We start from the raw sequence: 24,625 nt of genomic DNA on the forward strand, positions 1-24,625 counted from the left end.
CATAGACGGAAAAACATTTGAGGTGCTGAAATGCACAAACATAACCCAAACATAGTGGTAATATGATACAAATAACCAATAGAAAATAAAAAAAAAAAAAACAGAGCAAACTCAAAGCACATCCATGAATAATCAAAAGTAGTAGCAAAAAAAATATTAACTCACTGATTTAGGGTTTCCCAGTGAGTCAACTCACTCAGCAAAAACAAATAACTCACTGGTTTGGGGTTTATGAGTGAGTGAGTAAACTCACTGATTTGGGTTTATTAGCCAAACTAACAGCAAAAAAAAAATTGAACTCACTGATTTGGGGTGTATTAGCGAATTAACTTCTCTATTTCGGAATTATCAGTAAAAATAGCAGCAAAGAAAAAAAAAAACTGACTCATTTGTGGTTTACCAGTGAGTTAACTCATTGACTTGGGGTTTATGAGCCAAAATAGTAGCAAAAAAAAAAAAAAATTTAACTCATTGATCTGGGGTTTATCAGTGAGTTAACTCATTCATCTGGAGTTCATTAGCAAAACTCGTGGCAAAAAAAAATTTACTGCAGTCATTTGGGGTTTATCCTCATAATAAAAAGTAAAAAAAACAAAAAAACTCACTGATTTGGGGTTCTTGCTTTGTGATGATGGCGATGGAGCGAGCGGCTGCTGTGAGCGAGTCCCTTTCGCTTCTTCAACCTAGGGTTTGCAAAGGGCAGCAGCTGTGAGCGTGAGTTTTCTTCTTCTCCATGAGTGGTTTTTAGAAAAGGGCTTCACGGGTTTAGAAAGGGCTTCATGGGTTCTTCCTAGAGTGCGAGTGTCTGAATTTCATCGAAAGCTGCCGTGCGCCTCCCCCATGCGCAGCAAGTTGCTTAAGGTGAATAGTGTAAATGGGAAAGAGGGTGGGTGTTCCGATTTTCCCTAAATTGTTCCTTATCAAATGGGTGAAAGCAATAGTTTGGGTGAAAGTATGCCAGTTTCCCCCTTTACAACTTTTATCAAACGCTATAAAAAAATCCAGCAATAAGAAAGATGAAGAGGTTTGGCGAGTTGTCAAGGGGAGAAAAGGAGAGTTTCATCGTAAAAAATGGCAACCAACCTACAGGAAAACAAATTTGAAGCATTAAAGTTGCTCAGTTCCAAGGATACACGTACCATCAATGCTGGTTTCCCTTCACTCTCCTTGGCATAGAAAAGTCCAATTGAGCCGGTTTGTGGGACCCTTCATTCCTAGATGCTAATGTGGTGCGCACTGAGAGCCTTTGGTTTTTGTGGTCTCTTCATTAGACAATGATAAGATTGCACAATTTGGTGGCTCAAAATTTGGCAATAGCCATGAAAAATTAGGACTAGTTGGGAAGGCGATGCTTAAAGTTCCTAAGTCAAATTCAAAAGATAATATGATAAATGGCATCTAAAAGGAAACTCAATTGGGTGCTTGAAGTTCCTAAAACAAATGCAAAAGATGATATGATGAAGGACGTCTTAAAGGAAACTCAATTGGAGGTAAATGAGAAGATTGTTGGGCAAAATTTTGTTGGTCGTAGCGAAATTTCGGAGGATCACATCTGTTTGATTTCAGCTGAGGCCGTGAACTTGGTTGGTACCAAAATTCCATCGCCTCATGCGGGTGAAGGTAAACAAATTTCCTCTGCTCAGAATTTTTTAGCCGGAAACTTGACTGAAATTTTGGCAGGTGTTGTAATTATGGTTAACTTACTGAAAAATACCGGAATTTAGTCATTGCATATTCCGATGATTTTGGTGAAGTTTTGGTGGAAGGTGTGAATGTCTCATTGAACTCGTTAGAAAATGCTAGGTGATGGAAACCTATTGTTGGCACTCTAGATAGTTCACGAGAGGGGTCTTTGTTGGCTCATGGGGGTGCGCTCAAGTTGGGGTGAAAATTCTGAGCTCGCATGGCTGGAATCAGGTTGCCGGAAACTAATGTTGTGCAAAATGAGGGGGTGATAAACATCCAGGTATCTCTTCTTCCTCTTAATTTTTTTTTTCATGTCTATTATCTCTTGGAATATTAGAGGGGTTAGCACAATTGGAAGGACATCAGATATTCAAAATCTTACCATTAATCTTGGTGTTGCTGTATGTCTTTTACTAGAAACAAAGGTGAAATCTGAATCAGCAGGAAAGTGGTCAAAGAAAATTGGTTTCTACAATTCTTTTGTGATTAATAAGATGGAGGGAAAATCTAGAATAATGTTGGTTTAGAATCCGAATATTTATAACGTCAATGCTATTGAGATTCATGACCAAGCCATAACTGTTGAAATTCTTTGTCCTAGTACGGGGCATCCTTGTTATAACAGGTGGCAGAAATTCCGCATTAGATAGGAAGGTTTTATGGGATATTAGTCACCTCAAGCTTAGGTTTTCACGTTCGTGGTTGGTTTTGGAGATTTCAACTCTATTTTGGATAGTTCCGAGAAGTATGGCGGCAGTAGTGAAACCAGTGCTGTTACTGGAAGCTTTGCAAAGATTCTAGTTGACTGTGCTTTGGTTGACTTGGGCTCCCCTAAAGGGTGGTTCTCATGGTCTAATAGCAGCACCGGTATCTGATGTAGTCATGAACTCCTAGATAGAGCTTTGGCAACAACTGAATGGCTGATAAACATGCCAGAAGCGAAAGTGGAGTTACTCCCTAAAGGGACCTTAAATCAAAGTGGAATTACTCCCTAAAGGGACCTTAAATCATTCCTTATTGTTGATTATTCCTCTGTTCTCCCACCCTCTGGTCCTAACCCTTTTAAATATTTTACCATGTGGCGGGGAGCACCAGATTTATTAGATTTAATTAAGCAATCCTGGCAAGGGAAGATTGGAGGTAGCCCATTGTTCCGTTTTGCATCAAAGCTAAAAAGATTAAGAGGGGATATCACCAGATGGAATAAAAATTCTCTCGGGCATGTGGGCATGAAAATAAAACATACTAGGGCCAGCTTATCAATTTTGCGTGATATGGTTCAGAATAACCCTAGTGACACAACTTTTGCCTAAAAAAGAAGCTGAGCTGTCTAATCAGTTGCAATGTCTACTAGCATAGGAGGAGAGCCTATGGAGGCAAAGTCAAGGGAAACTTGGTTGGAGGATGGTGATTCTAACACTAGATCTTTTTTTCATTTGTCTGCTCTCACCAGGAGGCGAAATGACAAAATCCTGCATTTAAAAGATCCAACTGGAAATCAAATTTTGGACCCAAAGGCCTTTCAAGCTCATATGATCTCCTACTTTCAGGCCCTCTTGGTACCAGAGGTTCAGGAATTATCTCCATTGGGACTCATTGCCAATGATTTCCTTCCAGATGGGTGGGTATCACAATAACAATATAATGAACTTATATGCGAAAAAACTTTGGAGGAAATTAAGATTGTGTTTGGGAAATGAATCCGAAAATGCTTTAGGCCCTGATGGTTTTGGGGTGTTCTACAAATTCAGTTGGGATATCATGAAAAATGATCCCACTTCATTGCTCTGAAGGGTTTTTGAGGTAGAGGTAAATTTTTGAAAGAGATAAATTTTACCTTTATATGTTTGATTCCAAAAGTTGCTTGCCCTACTTTCATGAAGGAATTTAGACCAATTGTTCTTTTACAAAATAATCGGTAAGATAGTTGCAAATAGATTGAGGAAAGTTCTCGAGTGTCTCATTCATCGTTGCCAAGTTGCATTTCTTAAGGGAAGATTGATACTAATAATATCCTCATGGCCAATGAGTTAGTATCTTTATGTTACAATAATTTTGCCAAGCCTAAAATGTGCTTGTAGTTGGACTTGAGTAGCGCTTATGATTGTGTATTTTGTAAGTTCATTTTAGAGAGATTTCTTGCATTGGGTTTCCCAGACGTTTTCATTACTTGGGTTCATCACTGTATCTTTATGCCTTCCTTTTCTATCCTCCATAGTGGCTCTCTCTGTCAAACATATCCTAAATGAGTTTTGCTCGATTACGGGTTAGAAACTCAATTACAGGATAAGCAAAGTTATTTTCTTTGGGGCAAACGCAAGATTGAAAAAGGTTGCATGATTCTCTTGAATTTGGGACCGCAAAACTCCTTGTTAAGTATCTTGGCCTTCCATTGTTTCACGGGCTTCTGAGACACATTGCCATAGTTTAATTGGGAAGACTATTAGTAAAAGAAGCTCATGTCAGGCAAGTTTTCTTTCTTGTACAGCTTTTGAAGTCTGTACTTGCGGCTCATCAAGTTATTGGCTTCTTTCTTCCTACTCCCTAGTCACACTTGCAGTATCATTGAGAGACTCCAATGTAACTTTTTTGTGAGCAGGGATCTCAGAAATCAAGAATTGCATCTGATCGGATGGAACACTTTATGACTAAAAATTGAAGAAGGGGGTTTGGGGCTCCAAATGTCCATGGTTTTAGTATGGCGGGTATGACGAAAATAGTGTGGAGAATCATTTTAAGCCCATCTTCCCTCTTAGCCCGGTATTTTAAACACATTTTTTGCAATTCTTCTATCTTGCTCACTCAGGCTAAAAGTTGCTCTCATGCTTGGAGATGTATTACTTTGGGGATTAACAGGTTGCGAAGCAATGTGAAATGGATCGTTGGTGATGGAAAGCTTATTTTGATTTCTGGGCTCACCTGTGGCTATTCGAGAGTTCGATGTGGGAGAAATAAGATACAACCATCCACCAAGACCTGGGTGTCCTAGGCTCCTAGCCATGCCTAAAGTGTCTAACTACCTGGAAGGCTTGCCCCGAAGATGGTCCATACCTCTCCCAACTTCAGGTTCTCTCATTCACGCTTGAGAGGAAGTAGAATCCCACATGCTCCCCATTTGTCCCATGGTGAACGACCTTGTCTTGATAATTCTGATGATAGCTCTTTCACAGTTGGGAGTGCATGGAATCAGGTTCGCCAATCTACCCCTGTGCAACTAGCTTTCAAAGCCCTCTGGTCTGCATCGACTCACCCCAGAGCAAAATGGTTTGCTTGGCTTTCCCTTCGTGCTGATTGCCTACCACATGATTGCTCCAATCACGGGGCTTGGCCTTGGAGTCTATTTTACCCCTCTACCTCCAAGAGGAGGAGTTTCTTATCATATAATTATGCGGTGCTCTTTTTAGCAGGTACTTTGGAGGTCTGTCCTTTGGATATTTGGCAAAAGTGTACTTCTCGAACAGTCCCCAATCATGACGTTCACAAGGTGGATCAAGTTTCGGTTTAGATTGGTTGGCCTTTGCAATGCGAGGACTTCCATGTTCTCTATTAGAGTTTGGCTCCTCTGGACTAAAGGGAACCGGTGCATCTTTGAAGGAAAGAAATCCAAAAGAGAACTATTGTTGCATCGCATCTCTTCCTTCATTGCAAGTCTGACAAATGCTTAAGAATGGACTTTTCACCCTTCAGAGAGGCATATAGTGGATAATCTCACGATCCAATGGTGCCCCATGCAACCCAAATCCTCCTTTCTGATCTCGTTGTCTCCTACACTGGCAAGCCACTACAAACTCAACATTGAGTGTTCATCTCTTAGCAATCTTGGAATGGCTGGTTGCGGTGGAATCATCAGGAACGACATGGGCGGCGGCTTCCTTGCTGCCTTTGCTGCTCTATTGAGCCATACAACCAACAATGTTGCCGAATTTTCAGCTGTTGAAGAGGCATCTATCTGGTTATTGAGATGCAGTACTTCCCGTTGCTTATCAAAAGTGATTCACATATTTTGGTGTACTCTATCGTTGGACGCCATGAGCCCCCTTGAATTCTTCACATTGCTGCATCAAATTGCACTCACCACCTTGCGGGCCGTTCTTGGAACATATTACACATCTATCGTGGGGCCCACATGGTGGCGGATGAGTTGGCTAAAAAAGCTGCAACCCGCTCTAAGGCCACGGTTTGGAGAGCCCGACCACTGGACTTCCTATCTTCTGTCATCTCTTTTGATATGGCTAGGACAAAATACGAAAGAACTGTAACGTACGCTCTATATTCCTTTCTTTCTTTCACTATTAATGAAAATGGGGAGGGGTCCAAATCCCCACTAATTTACCCAAAAAAAAAAAGAAATTCTGTTAATGAGGAAAAAAAGAAAATAAGATTTAATTGCTGGTTTTTTTATTTATTTTTGGGGGAATGGCGGTTGAATGTTATAATGATTGATCCTTGGGGAGGAAGGTCTTTCATAGGACATTAGTATGATTTTCCAGTGAAGAAATGAAGCATGAGATGGGAGGTAGTGGAGAAGTGATAGCTCTTTGGGTATGTTCATTGGATAATTTGGGAGTTGCATTTTTGTTGAGTTTTGAGTGTGAGGCACATTGTGGCTTTTTGAAGGAGAAAATGTGTATTGGTTCTCATTTGGAGGGAAACCTTGATGTTAAGTGATGGGCCAACTTCTGTAGTTGTTGGAAGATATAGAACAGTTGTGAGGAAAGGGGCTATGGATGATAACATAGTATGGGCTCTCAAATCCTTTGGGTTATTCTTGGTTAAGGTCTTTGTCTGAGGCTATAGGCTGAAGGAAAAGGCATTTTATTTATTATAATAATTTCATTGAAGTAAACGCATACAAAGCAAATTAGAAAAAGCACTTCAAACAAACTGAGCAAGGCATCCATAACCCCCTTCTAGTATTAAGAACTAAGTTTGCTAGTCTTTCCACCATGGATTTTTCCTCCCTTGGATATGAACACACTCAGTTGATACTAAGTCTCCAAAATTTGATGTCTCCAAAATCCTCCAAGTCTGCAAGGAACAGGTTAGTCTACTTTAAGCTAAGAATGTGATATTTAGTTTGATTTTTCATAGAGATAAGGCTTTCATACCAGATGGTTCCCAATTAACTTTCCTCTAGAATGTTTTTTGAGGAGTTTTATGGCCACGAAAGGATCAATGCTATTTACTTTACCCTTATTATGGAAGAAGGCTAGAGCTAGGGACATTAATTATGGAAGAAGGCTAGAGCTAAGGATCAATGCTATTTACTTTACCCTTATTATGGAAGAAGGCTAGAGCTAGGGACATGGGGTTAGGGAACCATATGAAGTCATCACCAAAGTGCTATCTGGAAGCCATAAGGATTATGGATTTCATTTCTTACATTGTTTACCTTGATTAGGGTGGTTTTGTGAAGGGTCTTTAAATCATTGTGTGCTTTGGTGGCCAATGGGTTGTTGGATTTCATATTTAAATCTTAAGAACCTGGTGTATCGTTAAGAAGATTAAGGCTCATGAGTGGGTAGATTAATGCATTCGAGCTTATCTTTCTGCAGCAAATTTCTCTTCTAGTGAGTGAAACTCCTAAGATGCCTTGTATGGGTTCTAGTGTCCGTAGGAAAGATGATCTGCTCTCATTCTTCCCTTTGACTAGCATAGCATCGTTGCTTTTTATGATCCACTGTATAGAGGACTATTTAGGATGCATTGAAAGATTTTCTCCTAAACAAAAAATGAGATGGGTCCTTATTTTCAATTTGGGTATGGTTTGATGGTTTTGGGGACCATTAATGGAACATGCCCATACACTTGGGATTATGCTGAAATATTTTTTTATGGCTTTGGGTCAGAAAGAAGATTTAACAGTAATTTCCCAATATTCTGTCATTTATGCTTACTAGTTATTGCATACACTGTTCTCTTTTATTTAGGAAGACCTGCACACATTCCTGACCATAATAACTAGGGAATGGTTTCTTATGGGATCCTAAATGCTGTTTTCCTTTTTAACTTTTATTTTTTGATCACTATGTTACTCATCCTCTTTTAACTTTTTTTTTTTGAAATGTTACTCATCCTCTTTTATGTTATCCAGGTACAGATACGCCGCCTTCCCAAACCAGTGCTTGCTATGGTACACTTACTATTTACCTCAATTCTTGAAGTTTTTTTTAAAATATTTGTTTATGTAAATTCCTAACTTGAACTCCATATGTAAATTAGGTTGCAGGTTATGCTGTTGGTGGTGGGCATATTTTACACATGGTTTGTGATCTAACAATTGCTGCAGATAATGCTGTTTTCGGACAGACTGGCCCTAAGGTTCTTTTCTCTTACATAGAATGGTTTTCTTCCCGTTGGTGAATATGCTTGTTAAGGATACCTGATCAACATTCAATGCTTGGTTCCCGTATTTCTATTGTGGAGTCTCATGTGTAATTATGTTACCCTTTTCAGTTTTTACTAGTATTTGTAGAGTTTGAAGGCCCTCCTAAATCCTAATATTTGATCCTCTGGTTCCTATTTATGCAAATTGTTAATTGATTGCACTTTATTGTAATGCACTTTCTTTTTCTTGGATTTTCCAGTGTTTTTGTTTTTCTTTTTGGCAATTTTCTTTTTTGAGGTTGTGTTTTGATTTTGTATGAGTTAAGATGGAATGGATATATTCCATCCATGTGTTGATTTGTGCATGGGGGAACTACAAGATTTACCTATAACAAGGGTCTGATGACATACCAATAACAATAGCACTCCTTGGAAAAAGAATGAATCCTCAGGGGATAAAACCATAGTTTTAGGACTTGGCGATTTGATTCCGGACTCATTCAAGCCAACTCTCCACACCTCAAACCTCACACTATCCATCGAGTCTCAATAAGGCTGTTAATTCACTTAGATCAGGACCCGACCCCTTCTTTTTTAGCTGTGTAAAAAGATTATACCTTTGGTGAAGATATGCACATCGATATGGTTAATTCTAAATGAAGGCAACAGGTTTCAATTCTCATGGAACACAAAGAAGCATGATCTTTGGATTCTCACGAGGAAGTAAAATACTAGGAATTGGGACATTGCTATATCTTTGGTTATGTTTTCTTCAAAATTTTACTGTTAAATAAGTGCAATAGAATATTGCATGTAGAACTGTACAATTATGGAATGTTATTGTTGTAGTTACTGTTTTTAATCAATAAAAAGACAATTGGATTTTTGTTGTGAGGAGCATCATGGAGCTTGAATCCTGTACTTCAATAAAAGGAATTTATTTCTCTACTCTTTATTACAGGTTGGAAGCTTTGATGCAGGTTATGGCTGTAGCATCATGTCTCGATTGGTAGGCTCCTGATAATATTATAAACTTTTTTTTTCCTTGAGGATCATAATCATTCATGGATCTTTATTTCAGTCTAGCTTTCTTACATAAGACATACATGGTTACTTACATACATATATTGATATGCATCATATATATATATATATATATATACATGCATAGAGGTCATTCAAAAATTTGCATATTATTATTTTTATTTTATTTTCTCGATCATCTTGGTGAGGAGCACATATAAAAAAAAAATTAAAAATCAAACAGTGCCTGTACTCATTGTTGTTGGATCTGTCAAGATTGGATCAGGGTTGGGCTAATACTGTTCTGTTAGCACTCGGGCTAACAAAATGATTTTCCTATATATATATATATATATATAAACACACATATACTGAGAGAGAGAGAGAGATAGATGTTCAAATTATTGTGCGTTGCAATTATTTACATTATTGGACATTAATATATAATTATTAAAATATGATATGATATAATATGATTGTTGTTTTGGTTGGGATGAGGCCTGACATTCATCTTAATGCTTCTAGACTTTGCGGCCTAGTGGTGTGTATCATTAAAACTGCAAGCTCCTTCCCTTGGTTACACCCGCCCCCCCCCCCCCCCCGCCCCCCTGGCTCCATCCCCCCAAAAAAAAAAAAAAAAAAAAAAAAAAAAAAAGCAAAAAAAAACCCACAAAACAAAGAAAACAAAAAACCACCCGCCCACTCAAAGAAAAATGCACAAAAAAGAAAATGAAAACATTTTAAGGAAGGTTCAAGCATTTACATAAAGGTGGACCTGATATACAACATATCTATGGAGTAGTGGGACAGAAATATATCGTGAGGCTAGGTGTTCTCTACCATGGTGACCTTTAATGGGCTTATAACCATGCAGATGGGGAGTTTCCATGTTAATTAATTTTTTAATAATAGATGGATTCATGCTTCTATATCTCCATTGAGCTTCTTAATTTTGCGGAGTAATGGGATCAGGATCCTCTTTTATGTGTTCTTTATTAATTTTATGGCTTAATCCTTTGAGTAGATTTTGGGTTACTTGGTGGCTCTGTACAACTTATATGAGATGCTGCCCAAAAACTTCAAACTTTACTGGGTAAGGCAGTGGATGGTGGCTATGTACAATACCTTTGCATGTCTAGTTAAATGTCAAGTGTTTTCACTCATCCTTTATCAATGACTTGATTTTAGCATTTGTGTGGAAGAAGGTTTGGCGTGGAGGAACTTGAGAGGTGTGCAGGGTAGAGATGAGGCAGGACACATACGCTAGGTCTGAGAGAAGGTCCTTTTAACTGAGATTTATATTGTGTGGTCTAGAGTGGCCTTCAGCGATACAGTTATGGATAGAATAGTTGTAGGCATAAAGGCGAATAACGACTTAAAGATATCTAATCTGCGGTCTTCATATATAAGCTTGTTTTTCTGTTGGTGCCATTAGAAGGGCATGGGATGTGGTATTTTGCTGATGGATGCTGACTGTTTGGAACCAAGAAGAAAAGTAAACTGTTACATTATTTTCCATTTTCATATTGTCATGCCAATTCTGCTATATTTGAATATTCTTGCTGCTGAGTTCTCCATTCCTGGGTATGTAAAAGGACTGTTTTGGAGTAATGTCTTCTGGTTGCACTCATGTTCTTTGAGCCCATGCTGCAACTTTGGACTTATGGATCTTTAAAGTATTTCATAGAATATGCATAGCAGTTACTGTACATCATGTCAACTTTGTGACATTATGCTGATTCTAGTTCTTATTTCTTTTGTGAATTTGATTTTCTTATTTCTGAATTCTAGAATGGTGTTCCTGTTCAATCAGGTTGGGCCTAAAAAAGCTCGTGAAATGTGGTTTCTGTCACGATTCTATAGTGCCCAAGAAGCAGAGAAAATGGGCCTTGTAAACATGGTGGTGCCGGTAAGATGATAAAAGTCCATTTTATGGTATTATTCAGGAATAATGGCAGGTTAAGTACTAAAGGTTGTTACATTCTAAAATCAGATTGCATTGTGGATCAGATAATGCTGTAACATTGTGCATCAATTCTCTTGCTTTTTCTTTTCCTTTTTGCATTTTGTGGTGGCAATTCAACTAATCTAACTTTAAGTTTCGCAGTTACAAACTTTATGATGTATCCTTTACTTACTTTTTATCTTTTTGTAATGTTGGGCTGATAACCATGGTCACCTGTTTGAAATTGAACTTGAAAAGCATCTCGGCATTTTACCATTTTGCCATGCTTTTGCACTGGGATGTTTTAAAGCCATTTGATTATGATTTCTAACTTGCTGAAATAGTGGACTCAATCATAGTTAGTTGATTTGAGTAGGATATGCTTCAAAACTGACATTCATGATACTTTTGCTCTACGAGGCCTAGTCAGTCCTCGTGTTATTGAAGGAACCTTTTACCCAGGCTGGTGTTCCTGCAATAAATCAGTGATTAACTCTTGATCCTCATTGTCTTGCTTCTACTAACCTAATCTTTCTATTTATTGTTCCTGCTCCATGCACAATTACTCCTAGATTAGTTGCAATCTTGTCTGCGGGTATGTCATACAAGCTTGCCCTTTTATGAGATTCTGATATTGAAATCTAGCTTGTGCATTTACAGTTGGAAGTGGGATCTTCCAGGAATGGCGGTTCTCTTTTGATGCATAGACATCCTATTCTGGATTACAACTGCCTATAGAATCCCCGATCCAACTTGTGGAAAGTGGATACTCATGGAAGATGGAAGTATACTTCTTAATAGATGGGACTCTGATCTCATCTTTATGGATACTTGTTTTGGAAGAAAATATTTAAGTAAATTAATGAAAACCCTTAGTTGTGGAACCTTGTATTTGAATACAGATCCTACTTCCAAAAACTATATATTCCATGTTAGAGCTATATCAAAGTACTTGGAGAAAGGAAAAGAGAATAGTAACTAAGTTCCTAGACCAAATTAATTTCTAAACTGTGACGTTGCATTACCTACGAATCACTTCAATTTCATATAAATTCCTATGTTTAAATAATTGGTCTTTATCCTTTTAATTAACAAAATTAATCATAGTTCTTGTGTGTCATATGAAACAACTTTACAAAATTAAGACACAATGCAGTAATCTAGATGTTCTGAAATTAAACTGTAATTCCGTCGAAAACATTATGTTTTCAGTAATTAAAGGTAAACATTTATGAAATAAACAAAGAATATACCCCAACTTTCTCACTAGTAAAAAAACCATAAATGGGGGAGAGAAATGCACCTTCAAACCTTTTCTCTTTTTCATTGTGCTCTATACAATTTGCACATTGATGAGTCCCTGCTTATTATGGTTTACATGAATGCATATCCTGGTAGGACCTATATGTTGCGTGTTTGTTTTTGGTTCTCTCGGGGGGGTTGGGCGTTCAAATTTATATTGTCTAGCAATGAAGGTTCTATCCTATAGCTAGACCTACTCAATTGTAGAGGGAATTTGGAACGCCAACAATCATATTCACGTTGTCAAGCTGAACATCTTTAACACTATCTATTTAAATTGTTGATATATGTCCATTATACTGGTAGTTTTTTTACTAGGAGGAGATTAGAATATAATTATGAACCAATGTATAAGAACTGGGATGCTCATCCCAATGATGGCTGTCTTGGGGATGGCATAGACTTTGGAGGAATTGGATGCTGATGATAATTGCCTCCCTCTTGTATTCTGTGCGGTCCTATTTTTCCCTCTCATGCAAGGGCTCTTGCTGCCTCCTATAAGTGTCTGTCATATCCACCTTAATCAATTGTGGCTGTCATTATATGTAGACTTGAACTTCTATGTAGAAATAGGAAAGCAAGATAGTCTACAACTCAATTCTATATGCTTTACAGATTATCATCATCATCATCATTAGAGCCTTATCCCAACTATTTGGGATCAACTACAAGAATCTTTCCACCATATTTTTCTATCAAGGATCATACCCTCAGTAAGACTATAAATCCCCATATCGTTTCTCGCTATTTCTATCCATGTCCTTTGAGCCTTTCTCTTTCCCTTTCAAAGCCTTCTACTTGAACCAAATTGCACTTCCTATCTGGTATTGTATTGGGTCTATGTTGCAAATGGCTAGCCCACCTACTTTACCTCATCTTGCCTCCTATTGGAGCTACCCCTAAGTTCCTCGAATATATTCGTTCTGAATTTTATCCTTTCTTGTCTTGTCACTCATCCAACTCAACATTCTCATCTCTGCTACACTCATCCTATGGGTATGTTGTTTCTTGACCGCCGAATATTCCATCCCATAAAGCAAAGTAGGTTTCACAACTGTCCTATGGAACTTCCTCTTCAACTTCATTGATATGCGGCAATCACATAAAACTCTGGTTGCACATCTCCACTTCGCCCACCCAGCTCTAATTCTCTGTGTGACATCTTCCTCAATTTCTCCATTTTTCTATATTATTGACTCAAGATATTGAAAATACTTTCTTTTAGGTATTTCTTGGCCATAAATCTTAAATAATTCCTTCTTGTTGTTTTTTTGATGAATTTAATTTTTTTTTTTTTTTTTTGATACATTTGGTAAGAGTTGAGCCTGCGATTTAGCGCTGCAAATTGCCAAACACTAGCCAATTTATACTCGGGCTCGTTTCCTCTTAACTACTTCCTCGTTTCTACTCCTATTATTACTAAACTTGAATTCATTATATTTTATATCTTTACAGATGCTTCACATTAGTGGTTTAAAAAACAGATTGGTGCCCCAGGTCGAGCACCCCAAAAACCCATCCGGATCGGTGAATCGGCAATTCGGATTGGGAATCGGCCGAATCGGTCAAATCCATCCTTAAAAAATTCCAAAAAAATTATTAAAATTCATTATATATGTTGTTTTTTAAGAATCCAATAAGAAATGGGGGTACTCCATTAAGAACTTGAATTTTTTTGCATCAATATGTGAATATTGAGATGTTATTTCCCTGTATGAATTACTGTTAATCATTAAATTTACATCACACAAAAGGAGAAGTATAAAATTATCATGCATGAAGTATATCATCATACATGGACTACAATAAAACATACAATTTGTAAAATACGACCTAATACCAATATGAAAGACGATGTCGTTCTTAATCTTGGTCACGCTGGTGCCATTCATTGAATTCGCGTGACAATTCATTGACTCGATCTAAGAATGAATCATCCAAAATAATGGGCACTTGACTACCCAAATCCCTAAATGTTAGTGTTTTATTGCGCTCTTAATCCAAAATCCCCAAAGTTTGTCTATCCTTCATGCTCACTTACATTGTCATGCTCGCTCCTACTCCCTTGTTGTTGGGACGCGGTATGTGAATAGTTTGGTTGGGATAGAGCGGCATCAGAATCATCTCTCTTACTTTCCTTTGTACTCCCTTCCCACTCTCTCTCATTAGGTGCAACACCACGGACATCTCTAACGAATTGTGGATATGTCGACATGTTGCTTCCTCTTTCATGCTGCTCATCACCTTTTTCATGATATTCTTTATCCATAGCCTCGAGGAACGCTTTCTTATGTAACATTGGCTCCTCTTCCTCTACTACCCATTGTTTTGCTGTGTCTGTGACAAATAGTGTCCAAGTCTATTGGCCCGTAGTCTTCAAGCTTTTTTCTTATTTATCGCTCTCGGAGGTTCAAGTTGTAATAAACGTAAACTAGCTTATGAAGCCTCTCTGAAGCGAGTCGATTCCTCTTAGCAGTGTACAACCATTGGAACGCATTCCAGACTCGCTCACACCTAGTGGAAAAACATGTCTGAGAGAGAGCACCTTGATTGCTATGCTCCTTAGGTGTGGTGCATCACCACCATATATCTCCCATCATTCAGCTAGATTAAAATGCAAAAAGCATCTAGAATTCCTGACAAGTCTAGTTTCGAAGGATTCTACAGCATCCCTATACATAGAAAGCCAAAACAAAATATTTCATTTTAGTGCATTAGTTATTCCTCACAAATATAACAACTCAATGAAGTTCTTACCCAAATATTAACTCTTAAGTCATGTATTGACGCAGTTGGTTTCGATGGCTTCTCTTCAGCTTGGCAATAATGTATTTGACTCCTTCCATAATCTTGTGAGGATGTTCAGGTGTCAAATAGAAAAAATTTGGGCTGAAGTAGAAACCTAGAAAATACATAGATAGAAAAAGGTCATTTAAATGCACATTAAAAATATTTTAGAATTAAACATTCTAAGGATATAAATATATATGTACTTGCATAATGAATTGGGCGACCAAATTTGGTGTCCCACCTTTTTTATGATTGTCAATCACTTTACTAGCAAAACTACACTTCTTCCCCATAGCTGATTTGGCCCTCTCAATACCTTCATAAATGATGCTCATGGTAGCTTTCTTGTCAGCATCAACTATTGTTAACACTGTGACCAAAGGGGCAGTGGCCTTATGACACTGGAACACTGAGACCAGAACCTCCTATCTGTGACTATGCCCTCCATTTTTAGCCCATTTATGGACTTCAAGAGGTGGTCGTTTGACCACTCTTCGTTGGTAAACAATCTCTTCAATGCAACTTGGGATTCCCGAATGGAGTCCACAGCTAAGTAATTTGTCGCAAAGCAGGTTATGGCAGGCCTGATTATCTCTTTTTTCACAGATTGTTATCTAAAAAAAATAAAATTTTAGAGTGGTTATATATAAATCTTGACATGAACCTCACTGCCTCTAGAGTCTCCTTCATAATTTTGATCTTGTCAATCTCCTCTAACATAAGATTGATGCTGTGTGCAGCACACAGGGTCCATACTAGATGCTTCCTCTTATCCATCGACTTGCTGCCAGTAGAAACTCGTATTGTTCGTAATAAACTGGATCACATGCTTATCTCCCACCTCCTCCACTATTTGGTCATATGGTTGTACCAAGATGTTTGCATCCTTCTTTTTCTCTGAGATGTCTTTGTTAGTCAAGAAGGCCGTACCTTTTGGGCAATAGGCCAAGAAGATATTCCTTCTTGCTAACTTTATTCAACCAACTATCACTCATGAGAGTAAGCATGTTCTTGGCTAACTCTGTTTATACTCTTCAATCCACTTCTTAACTTCATCCACCTTTTCATCCGAGATCGGCCCACCGAGCTCATATGCAATCGGGGGCTTTACCCTAGGCTCGGCTCTTTGGATTGCGTTGATCATAGGCTGAAAATATTGGCTATTGGCTGCATCAAATGGGATCACTTTATCATATAACCATTTACTGACATATCTGCCCAATATGTTCCTTGTACCTTTCACCATGCCTTTGAGGGTCATCTGTTGTGACTTGGCTTTGAGAGAAATGGGTCTATGCGATTATGACCTGCAATATTAGTGCTCCTAGATAAGTCAGGAATAATTTCCTCAACGTCTAGTGTATTTGGATACATATTGCCACCAACCCTTCCATGTATATTCGAGCTTGGGTGGCCATACATGCTCGAGCTGGGCCTGCCATGCATGCTCGAGCTGGGCCCTCCATGTATGCTCGCGCTGGGCCCGCCATGCATGCTCGAGCTGGGCCTGCCATGCATGCCCATGCCATAACCACCAGGCATTCCGAACCTATTTTCCCTCTGGTACGTTTTGTGCAAGCTTATTATTGTGGCCATCTCCAAGTCATGATTATATTGCTCTTCTGGATCCATCCTGCTCGATGACGTATATAAGATAGCTATCTCTTCATCCATCCTCTGCTTTGCGACTTTTTTACCCTTGGTAGCCTTAAGAATGGCCACCATATGCTTTCTTACATTGCTAGGGACACTATTGCACACAGAAAGATCTCCCATAACCCCTGTCAAGTATGTTTGAACCTATGTACCCTACTACTTATCACTTTTTGGTAGTAATTAAAGATAATTTTATCTTTTCTGTTGGTATAAACTCTGACCCCATGTTGCCATGTAAGGTATTACCTGGATTTTGCCCTGGTTCAACTATTTTAAGATGTAAATGGTTAAAAATGAACCTGACGATTCAACATGAAAAATAATCACCATGTGTAGTGATAATGTGTAGGGGTAGTTCATGAAGTTTTCTTTGTTGTTCATGAAAAATACTTCTATTGGCAAAAATATTTTAGTTCCTACTGACAAAAATATTTTATTTATGCAACATTATAGATAAAAATTGTTTGTATCAGCCAAACCAAGAGTCAAGAAAAAAAAAATTTACAATGACATAATATCAATAAAAAACATATTTACAATGATATAGTCATTCACAATGCCACTACATATAGACTCGTCACAAATCTTCATCTTGACAAGCATGAATTAGTTCCTACTGGCAAAATTTTTTTATTTATGCAACATTATAGATAAAAAGGATATGTATAAGCCAAACTTAGAATCAAGAAAAAAAATAGTTACAATAATATAGTATCAATAAAACAAAAATTTACAATGATATAGTTATTCTCAGTGCCACTACATGTAGACTTGAAAGAAATCTTCATTTTGACAAGCATGAATTAGTTCCTACTAGCAAAAAAAATTTATTTATGAAACATTATAGATAAAAAGAGTATGTATAAGCCAAACTTAGAATCAAGAAAAAAAAATATTTACAATGATATAGTATCAAAAATTTTTTTTTTACAATGATATACTTATTCACAATGCCACCACGTGTAGACTTGCCACAAATAATATTTATAATGATAGTCTTACACAATGCCACTACCTAAATCAAGATAATATAATTATAAAGGGAAATGCTGGCGTAGGCCCACTAGCGTACAACTACATATAAGCCCAACGACCCAAATTCAATCTGAGCCGATCCAATGATCATGATTGCATTTCATTTTTGAATTTTATTTTTTGTCAATAAATCCAAATCACTTGAAATTTTGTGTGTGTGTTCTTTAAAAATATTAGAATCCAATAAAAATATTTCGTAAAAATAAATTGACTAAAATGCCCCAAAAATATTTCAGGGGTATTTTGATCAATTTATATTTTGCGAGTTATTTTTTTTTAATATTTTTATTAGGTGCGCATTGATGAGAAGAATAGATGCCTAAAATTTCACATGATTTGGATTTGTAGAAAAAAATTAAAATTAAAATACAAAATGAGGTCATGTCCACCAGATTGACCCGGATTCAATCTGGGCCATTGGGCCTATATGTAGTTGTAGGCTAGTGGGCCTACCCCAACATTTCTCAATTATAAAATATGTGTCAAGAACATTCATAAATTTTATCTATCAACATACATTTTATTGCTTTAAAAATTTGACAATAAAATTGAAAAATACAAGTTAATTTCTCATGATAATAAAAAATTCAAAGCTTGGTCACAATTTTTCATAAAATCACGATTTTTCAAAAAAATTGAAAAACACCAACAATCATGATTTTGCAAAAAATTGATCACCAAAATTTGGTTAATCACACAAATAATATCAATAATCGTTTGAATAACATTGTTATCCTCAAAAACCCTCTGAAATCATTCAAAATGATGCCCTAATTCAGCTGAAAATTTCAGTTTGGCGTATTTTTGAACTCTCTTTCTAAAAACGCAGCCACAACTCTATTTCTTAAAAAATAGAGCAATAAAAATTGGTTAATCCCACAAATTATACCCAAAATCATATGAAGAACAACATTACCTTAAAAAACCCTTTGAAATAATTCACAATGGTGCTTTAATTCGTCTAAAATTTATAGTTTGGTGGAAAAAAGAAGAAGAAAACCTAACTATTCTTGAGAAAACCGTGACTCAAAATAAAAAATCCACCACAAATCGACCAAAAAAGAGAAAATGCAGTTTATGGTCAATAACATTATAAAGAACCAAAACCCTATGATATGAAGAAAATATTTGCTAAAAAACGATTGGAATCAAATAAATGGCAGAAAAAAAGAAGCTCTTGTTCTTCTGAAACCGTGACTTCAAAATCCAAACTTGACTTATAATCGATCAAAATATGTTAAAATGGTGTACAATTTTTGCTCAATAACACTATCACGAGTAAGAACCCTCTAATTTGATAAAAAATAGTGCCCTATTTCGTCTGCAATCCATGAAATAGTAGAAAACCTAAAAATAGTCATGTGTTGTTCACAAAACTTTGAATTTCTAATCTAAATTCGACCTTTGAATTCGATTATAATGCTCAATAAGGCTGTAAAGTGAGATCCAAAGCCTACAAGATTCGATTTTGTTTACCAATAATTGATCAAAACAATCCAAAACGTGATGATTTTTCATGCGTTACACTGTTCATCGAGTCTTGAACAGTGACTCGGGCGGTTTACTGTAGAGAATCTCCAGTTCGATACTGCGTGTTAGGAAGGAACCGACATGGGGTGCCCGATTCCCGTGTCGACTTGGGCGAGTCCGTTACGACTCGCCGTTTCTTAAAACACTGCTTCACACTATGAATGAGTTAATGAGTACTGTGTTGTATAAGATGACCGCATTGCATTGTACAATAAATAGATTCGTTTCAATTGTTAGTCCCAAATTCCATTCTTTATGATGGATTATAAATTGAATATGAAATTAAAAAATTAAAAAAATCATAATTTTAAATTATTTATACATATGGTGGAGTTTTAATATACCCGCACTTGCTTGCGACTGTAGCCCTTGCGTTGTCCGATAAAAATGGACAGTGCAGACACAATGTCAATGTCATTACATCTTGTGTAGTCAGTTTTTTTATTGGACGGCTACACGCTTGAGCTTTCATGCAACCATTAATCATAAAAACCTTTTCCTTTTCTCCTCTCTCTCTCTCTCTCTCTCTCTCTCTCTCTCTCTGCTGGCCCCATGCTGTTCATTCCGGTCCCAAGCCTGAGTAAAGGAGGGTAATGTTTGGCAACCAGTGTAAAACTTTGCCACATCTTTTCATGAATCCTGAACCTATATGGGGGAACAAGATTCATGTGGCCGATCCTAAATAGTTGAGATAGGCTCGGATGATAATATTGACGATGATATGTAAAGCTGAAGAATTGGGGACATATTTTTTGGAGTACCTAGATTAGACATGTATGTGTTCGAAATTTGGGGTCTATCATACTCGTACTTTTTTCACTGCCTGCTCATTTAAGGATCCTTCAATCCAGCCCATTGGGTTTATCCCATTACATAGGTTGGTGGGCTTGCAAGATACATTCCTATATATATATATATATATATATATATATATATATATATATATATATATATATATATATTATATAGAAAAAAGTTTATATAAGGTTGCAACCTTAAAATGTAAAATTAAAGATGCACCTCAAAAATCGATCATAAAAGGTTGTCACTAGTTAATGTCTAGTGGGGGTCAGGTGAAGTTCAAGTTTGAGAAATTTATCATAATTTTTACATTTAATTATGGATTTTATTTTTAATTATATTTTTAGCTAACTATGCCAAAGTAGATAAAAGTTGGATGTTTCAACTATTGTTATAAAATTTCCTATTTATAACCTCTAATATTTGATAGTATTTTTAATATTTTAATTTACTATTGTTATAAAATTTCTTGTTTATAACCTCCAATAGTTGATAGTATTTTTAAGATTTTAGTGCTTAATATTATATTATTGCTGGAGAATATATGGGGGTGGGATTTTTAATTTCTTACCATCTCTATTTTTTCCGTCCAATATTCCTAAGAAGACATGAAATATGAGTCTTGCTATATATGGATTTTTTTTCATTTTTTATTATTTAATTGCAATTTTATTTATTTTTATTTTTTACATAATTTATGTCATGATAAAATTATTGGACTTTTTAGCTATTCTCATAAATTCTTTTTTATTCATGGCAAAAAACTTAATATTTGAAGTAATGAATATTCTTTGTTGATAAAATATTGAAAATTTTATGTTAATATCCCCCAAAATTATCATTATTGAATAAATTACCCTTATTTTTTAATTTTGTGTATACCCCTTTTTTTCTTAATTTTTTTTGTATCGCAAATTGACGAAGGCATTTTATGATTTTGGATCTTGAATATTTAAAATCAAACCTCCATACACAAAGTCAAATGTGACTTAGGATATTCGAGATCTGAAATCGCACATGTCACATTTTACTTTGTAGATGGGGACCTGACTTTGGATATTCAAGATATAGAAGATCCTTAGTCATATTTGACTTTGTATATAGAAGCCTGACCTTAGATCTTTAAGATATGGAGTTATAAAATGGCTTTATCACTTTGGATCTTGAAGATCCATTGTGGTGAAACTTTGGGAATAAAAAAAGAAGAGAAAAACATATAAAATAGAAAAATTAAGGGGGAATTCTTTAATAACACTAATTTGGGGGGATATTAGCATAAATTTCTCTAAAATGATTAATGTCAATTTAATATTAGAATTTTAAATGTTGGGAGACACATGAGGCTGGACGCCTCCTTTCCAATTGATTGGAGTTAAAGACACCGATGGATTTATTTAATGTGCTTAGATAGAGAGATTGAGAATGGAATGTGAGAAAATACATGATCTGGGAGTTCTAAGCTTTCTCATTCTCCTAGAGAAAGATTTTAGGAAAATTGAGGGGAAAGTTGAGTAAACGTCACACCATTATTTGTGCTTCTTGTGTTGTGTGTGCACGCGTGTGTGTATGCGTTTGTGCGTGTGTGTGTTTGTGTTATATTTTTTGAATAAAGTATTCAGTATTGGATGAGATATGTTGCCATTATTCAATTGTTCTTAACTCAAGGAATTTGTCACACATTATTTTCTTTGTTCATTTTCCTGCTCCATGTTACAATGACTGAGCTACACATCATCATCAACCTTCTGAAATTTATTCCCACTAAATGTATCTCCAAGTTTCAATCGATGCTGATCGTTATTTAAGTATGGCATGCAAAGTTGGAATTTTTCATGGATCTCATAAAAACCCAAATGAGCCTGCATCCCCACCATGTCAACTTCTGGCATGCCAAGCTGGAATTTTTCATGTATCTCATAAACCCAAATGAGCCTGCATCCCCACCGCCTCAAACTTATGGCATGCGAAGCTGGAATTTTTCATGGATCTCATAAACCCAAATGAGCCTGCATCCCCACCATCTCAAACTTTATCAAATGGCAATCTGTTGAACCCTCTCTAAGGAAATGGCCTTCCAATCCTCCCACCTTGATTTAGTTAATCATTATAGTGTCAACTTTTTTATCCCAAATCTGTTTCATAAAGTGGGTTCTTCCGATCTGGGCATTGAGGCACCTAATGGTACGACTCTCCATGTATTAGAAGGTTCTAAGATAAAGCATTTTCTCCTGGGAAGGCTATATATGTGGGACATGAGATTTCTATTCACACCCATCCGATCCGAAAGGACAGTTGTGTTAGCTTCAGTCCTATAGCATTGCGTTATTTTAAAATGTTTTTCCATATATCATCTTGACATGAAATTTGAGGCATTCCTCTCCTTTCAAGGGCGTGCCTAAGAACCATATTAAAAAGTATTTCTGGTAAAATAAAATGACCAAAATGATATCGATATTTTAGTTACTTTGTTTAATCATAATTTGTTTTTTAATTATTTTTGTTCGGAGCTCCCCTATGAGAAGTGGGTACGCCCCAAATTTCATATCAAAATGATTTGTCAAATAAAAATTTAAAATCAAAAACTCTGAGTTGTCCTAACGAAATAAGATATTTATAGACTAACTTGTGACATTATGGCTAAAGCTATCGAAGTTGTCTATTTAGATCAGATGACGGGGAATAGCAATAATGGCAGCACATGTAGAGGTTTCTCTTCACACTCATTCCTATGAATTGCTTTTCCTTTTACCACAATCGCTAGAATTTCAGTTGCACTTGAATGTGTTTCTTGCAGCATAATATTAGTTCATTGTTTTGAAGACCTTGAGTCTTGAGAATATGCCCAGATTGCAAGTATTGGTTTCTCCAATTATGTTGGCTTTATGCAGCTGGCAAAGCTACAAGAGGAAACACTAAAATGGTGCAGGGAGATCCTGCGCAACAGCCCGACAGCAATTCGTGTTTGTAAAGCTGCTCTTAATGCAGTTGATGATGGCCATGCTGGACTTCAGGTTCACTAGTACAAGCATGTGAATTTCATTCATCATTATTACTATCATCGCCCCCATAAAAAACTAAGATATTGTTAACAGTCACAAATCTTGTTCTTGGGAAGTTTTGGGTGGGACAATTATTTTTTATCATTCTTGGGAAAGTCTTAGTAAAATTCTAAAGAAAGGAGATGACATAAAATCTATATTTCAACTTTTTCAGAAATGAGTTTCTAAAAGTACAATTGTTTATGCATATTGCAATTTATAACGTATATCTTTTATAAATCTGAGTTTTGTTTCTGGCAACTTATATTCATTTACTTTTGGAGTAAGACTTCATGATAATGGAACTTTTATTTTTTCCTTGTTCTGAAAAAAATTGATTTATGTTGAAAACATTTTCAGAGAGAGAGAGGGGGGGGGGATAATCCTTGTTCTCGATTTTATGGCAAATAATGCTTTTTGAGTTTTTCAGGGCATGATGATCATGTTACAAAATTTAAGCTGTTTCTCAGTATAACCATTAAGCAGATTAATCTTCTGCATTCTTATTAATCTGCTTATTACTGTTACTCTTTTGGCGATAAAAACATAACTTATATTCTGAATTCCAAGAAGCTGGTTGGGCATCTCAATCTGTTATTCTTGGTTTTACTATTAATCACTCCAACATTCTGTTATTTTATCATTTATACTAGTTAGTCTATTGGGAATTTATACTTAAGTAAACCAAGAAAAAGGATTAATGTTCTGAATTTCAGGAGCTGGCTGGGAATGCCACTCTGCTATTCTATGGCACTGAGGAGGGGAATGAGGGGAAGATGGCATATTTGCAGCGTCGGCGCCCAGATTTTTCAAAATTCCCAAGGCTTCCATAGCATCGTCACATTTCATCCTAATCAGTTTTTGTTTCTCAATCTGAAGTTTTTTGGTCTCCGGAATAATTTCTGTAGTTTCTAATTCCATTTTCTGACGGTATATGAGATTGCTGTGCAATTATTTCTATAGGATAACTTGTTTGGGATGCTTCTTTGTAGTATTAGATCTCTCCCATCTGTGAATCTTTTGCTTTTTTCCTTTTTTTTTCCCCTAAATACAATCGTTTCCTTTTTTATGTTTTTACTGAGTCAAACTCAATATCTTCTTTTATTTCTTCAAAAGCTAGTTTCATCTGCCTAATTTTTCAATCGATATAGTCTTATACAATGAGGAAGTTTACTCTTGAACCTTTACATTAACCCAGCCACCAGGTGTCCATTACGGACAGCTGAGATGCACTGTTCCTGTAGGAATAGCGTCTGTAAAAAGATTTCATGCTCCCCTAGGAGTATACTGTGCATTTGCTACTCTTGCAAAACTCAAGTTTGGGATTTTTTTGGATCCCAAATTTGGGGGGTGTAATCTATTAAACCCAGCAAGCAACCTCAATAATAATAATAATAATAATAGTAGTAGCAGTAGTAGAATGGGTACTATGGATTTTGTTCACTGTTTATGACATTCGCATAGCATAGCAAAGGATCAAACAACACAATTA

General features: G+C 36.5%; 1 protein-coding gene across 3 annotated transcripts in view; it reads left to right on the forward strand.

Moving 5' to 3' along the window:
* The window catches only part of ECHID (enoyl-CoA hydratase/isomerase D), a 44,886-nt gene extending 20,680 nt beyond the window's left edge, over positions 1 to 24,206 (forward strand). Inside the window, exons 4-9 of one of the 3 annotated variants that reach the window (XM_020665030.2) lie at positions 7,781 to 7,819; positions 7,909 to 8,007; positions 8,975 to 9,022; positions 10,850 to 10,945; positions 22,984 to 23,124; positions 23,850 to 24,206. In XM_020665030.2, coding sequence (XP_020520689.1) covers positions 7,781 to 7,819; positions 7,909 to 8,007; positions 8,975 to 9,022; positions 10,850 to 10,945; positions 22,984 to 23,115 — 414 coding nt within the window. In that variant the 3' untranslated portion in view covers positions 23,116 to 23,124; positions 23,850 to 24,206. The remainder of the gene's footprint in view (positions 1 to 7,780; positions 7,820 to 7,908; positions 8,008 to 8,974; positions 9,023 to 10,849; positions 10,946 to 22,983; positions 23,125 to 23,849) is intronic. The other 2 variants (XM_088860282.1, XM_006840660.4) reach the window with 2 other exon arrangements.
* The last annotated feature ends 419 nt before the right edge of the window (positions 24,207 to 24,625 follow it).

This window comes from Amborella trichopoda, chromosome 3 (assembly GCF_054954075.1).
Source record: "Amborella trichopoda isolate Santa Cruz 75 chromosome 3, AtrichopodaSantaCruz75HAP2 v2.0, whole genome shotgun sequence".
Lineage (NCBI taxonomy): Eukaryota > Viridiplantae > Streptophyta > Magnoliopsida > Amborellales > Amborellaceae > Amborella > Amborella trichopoda.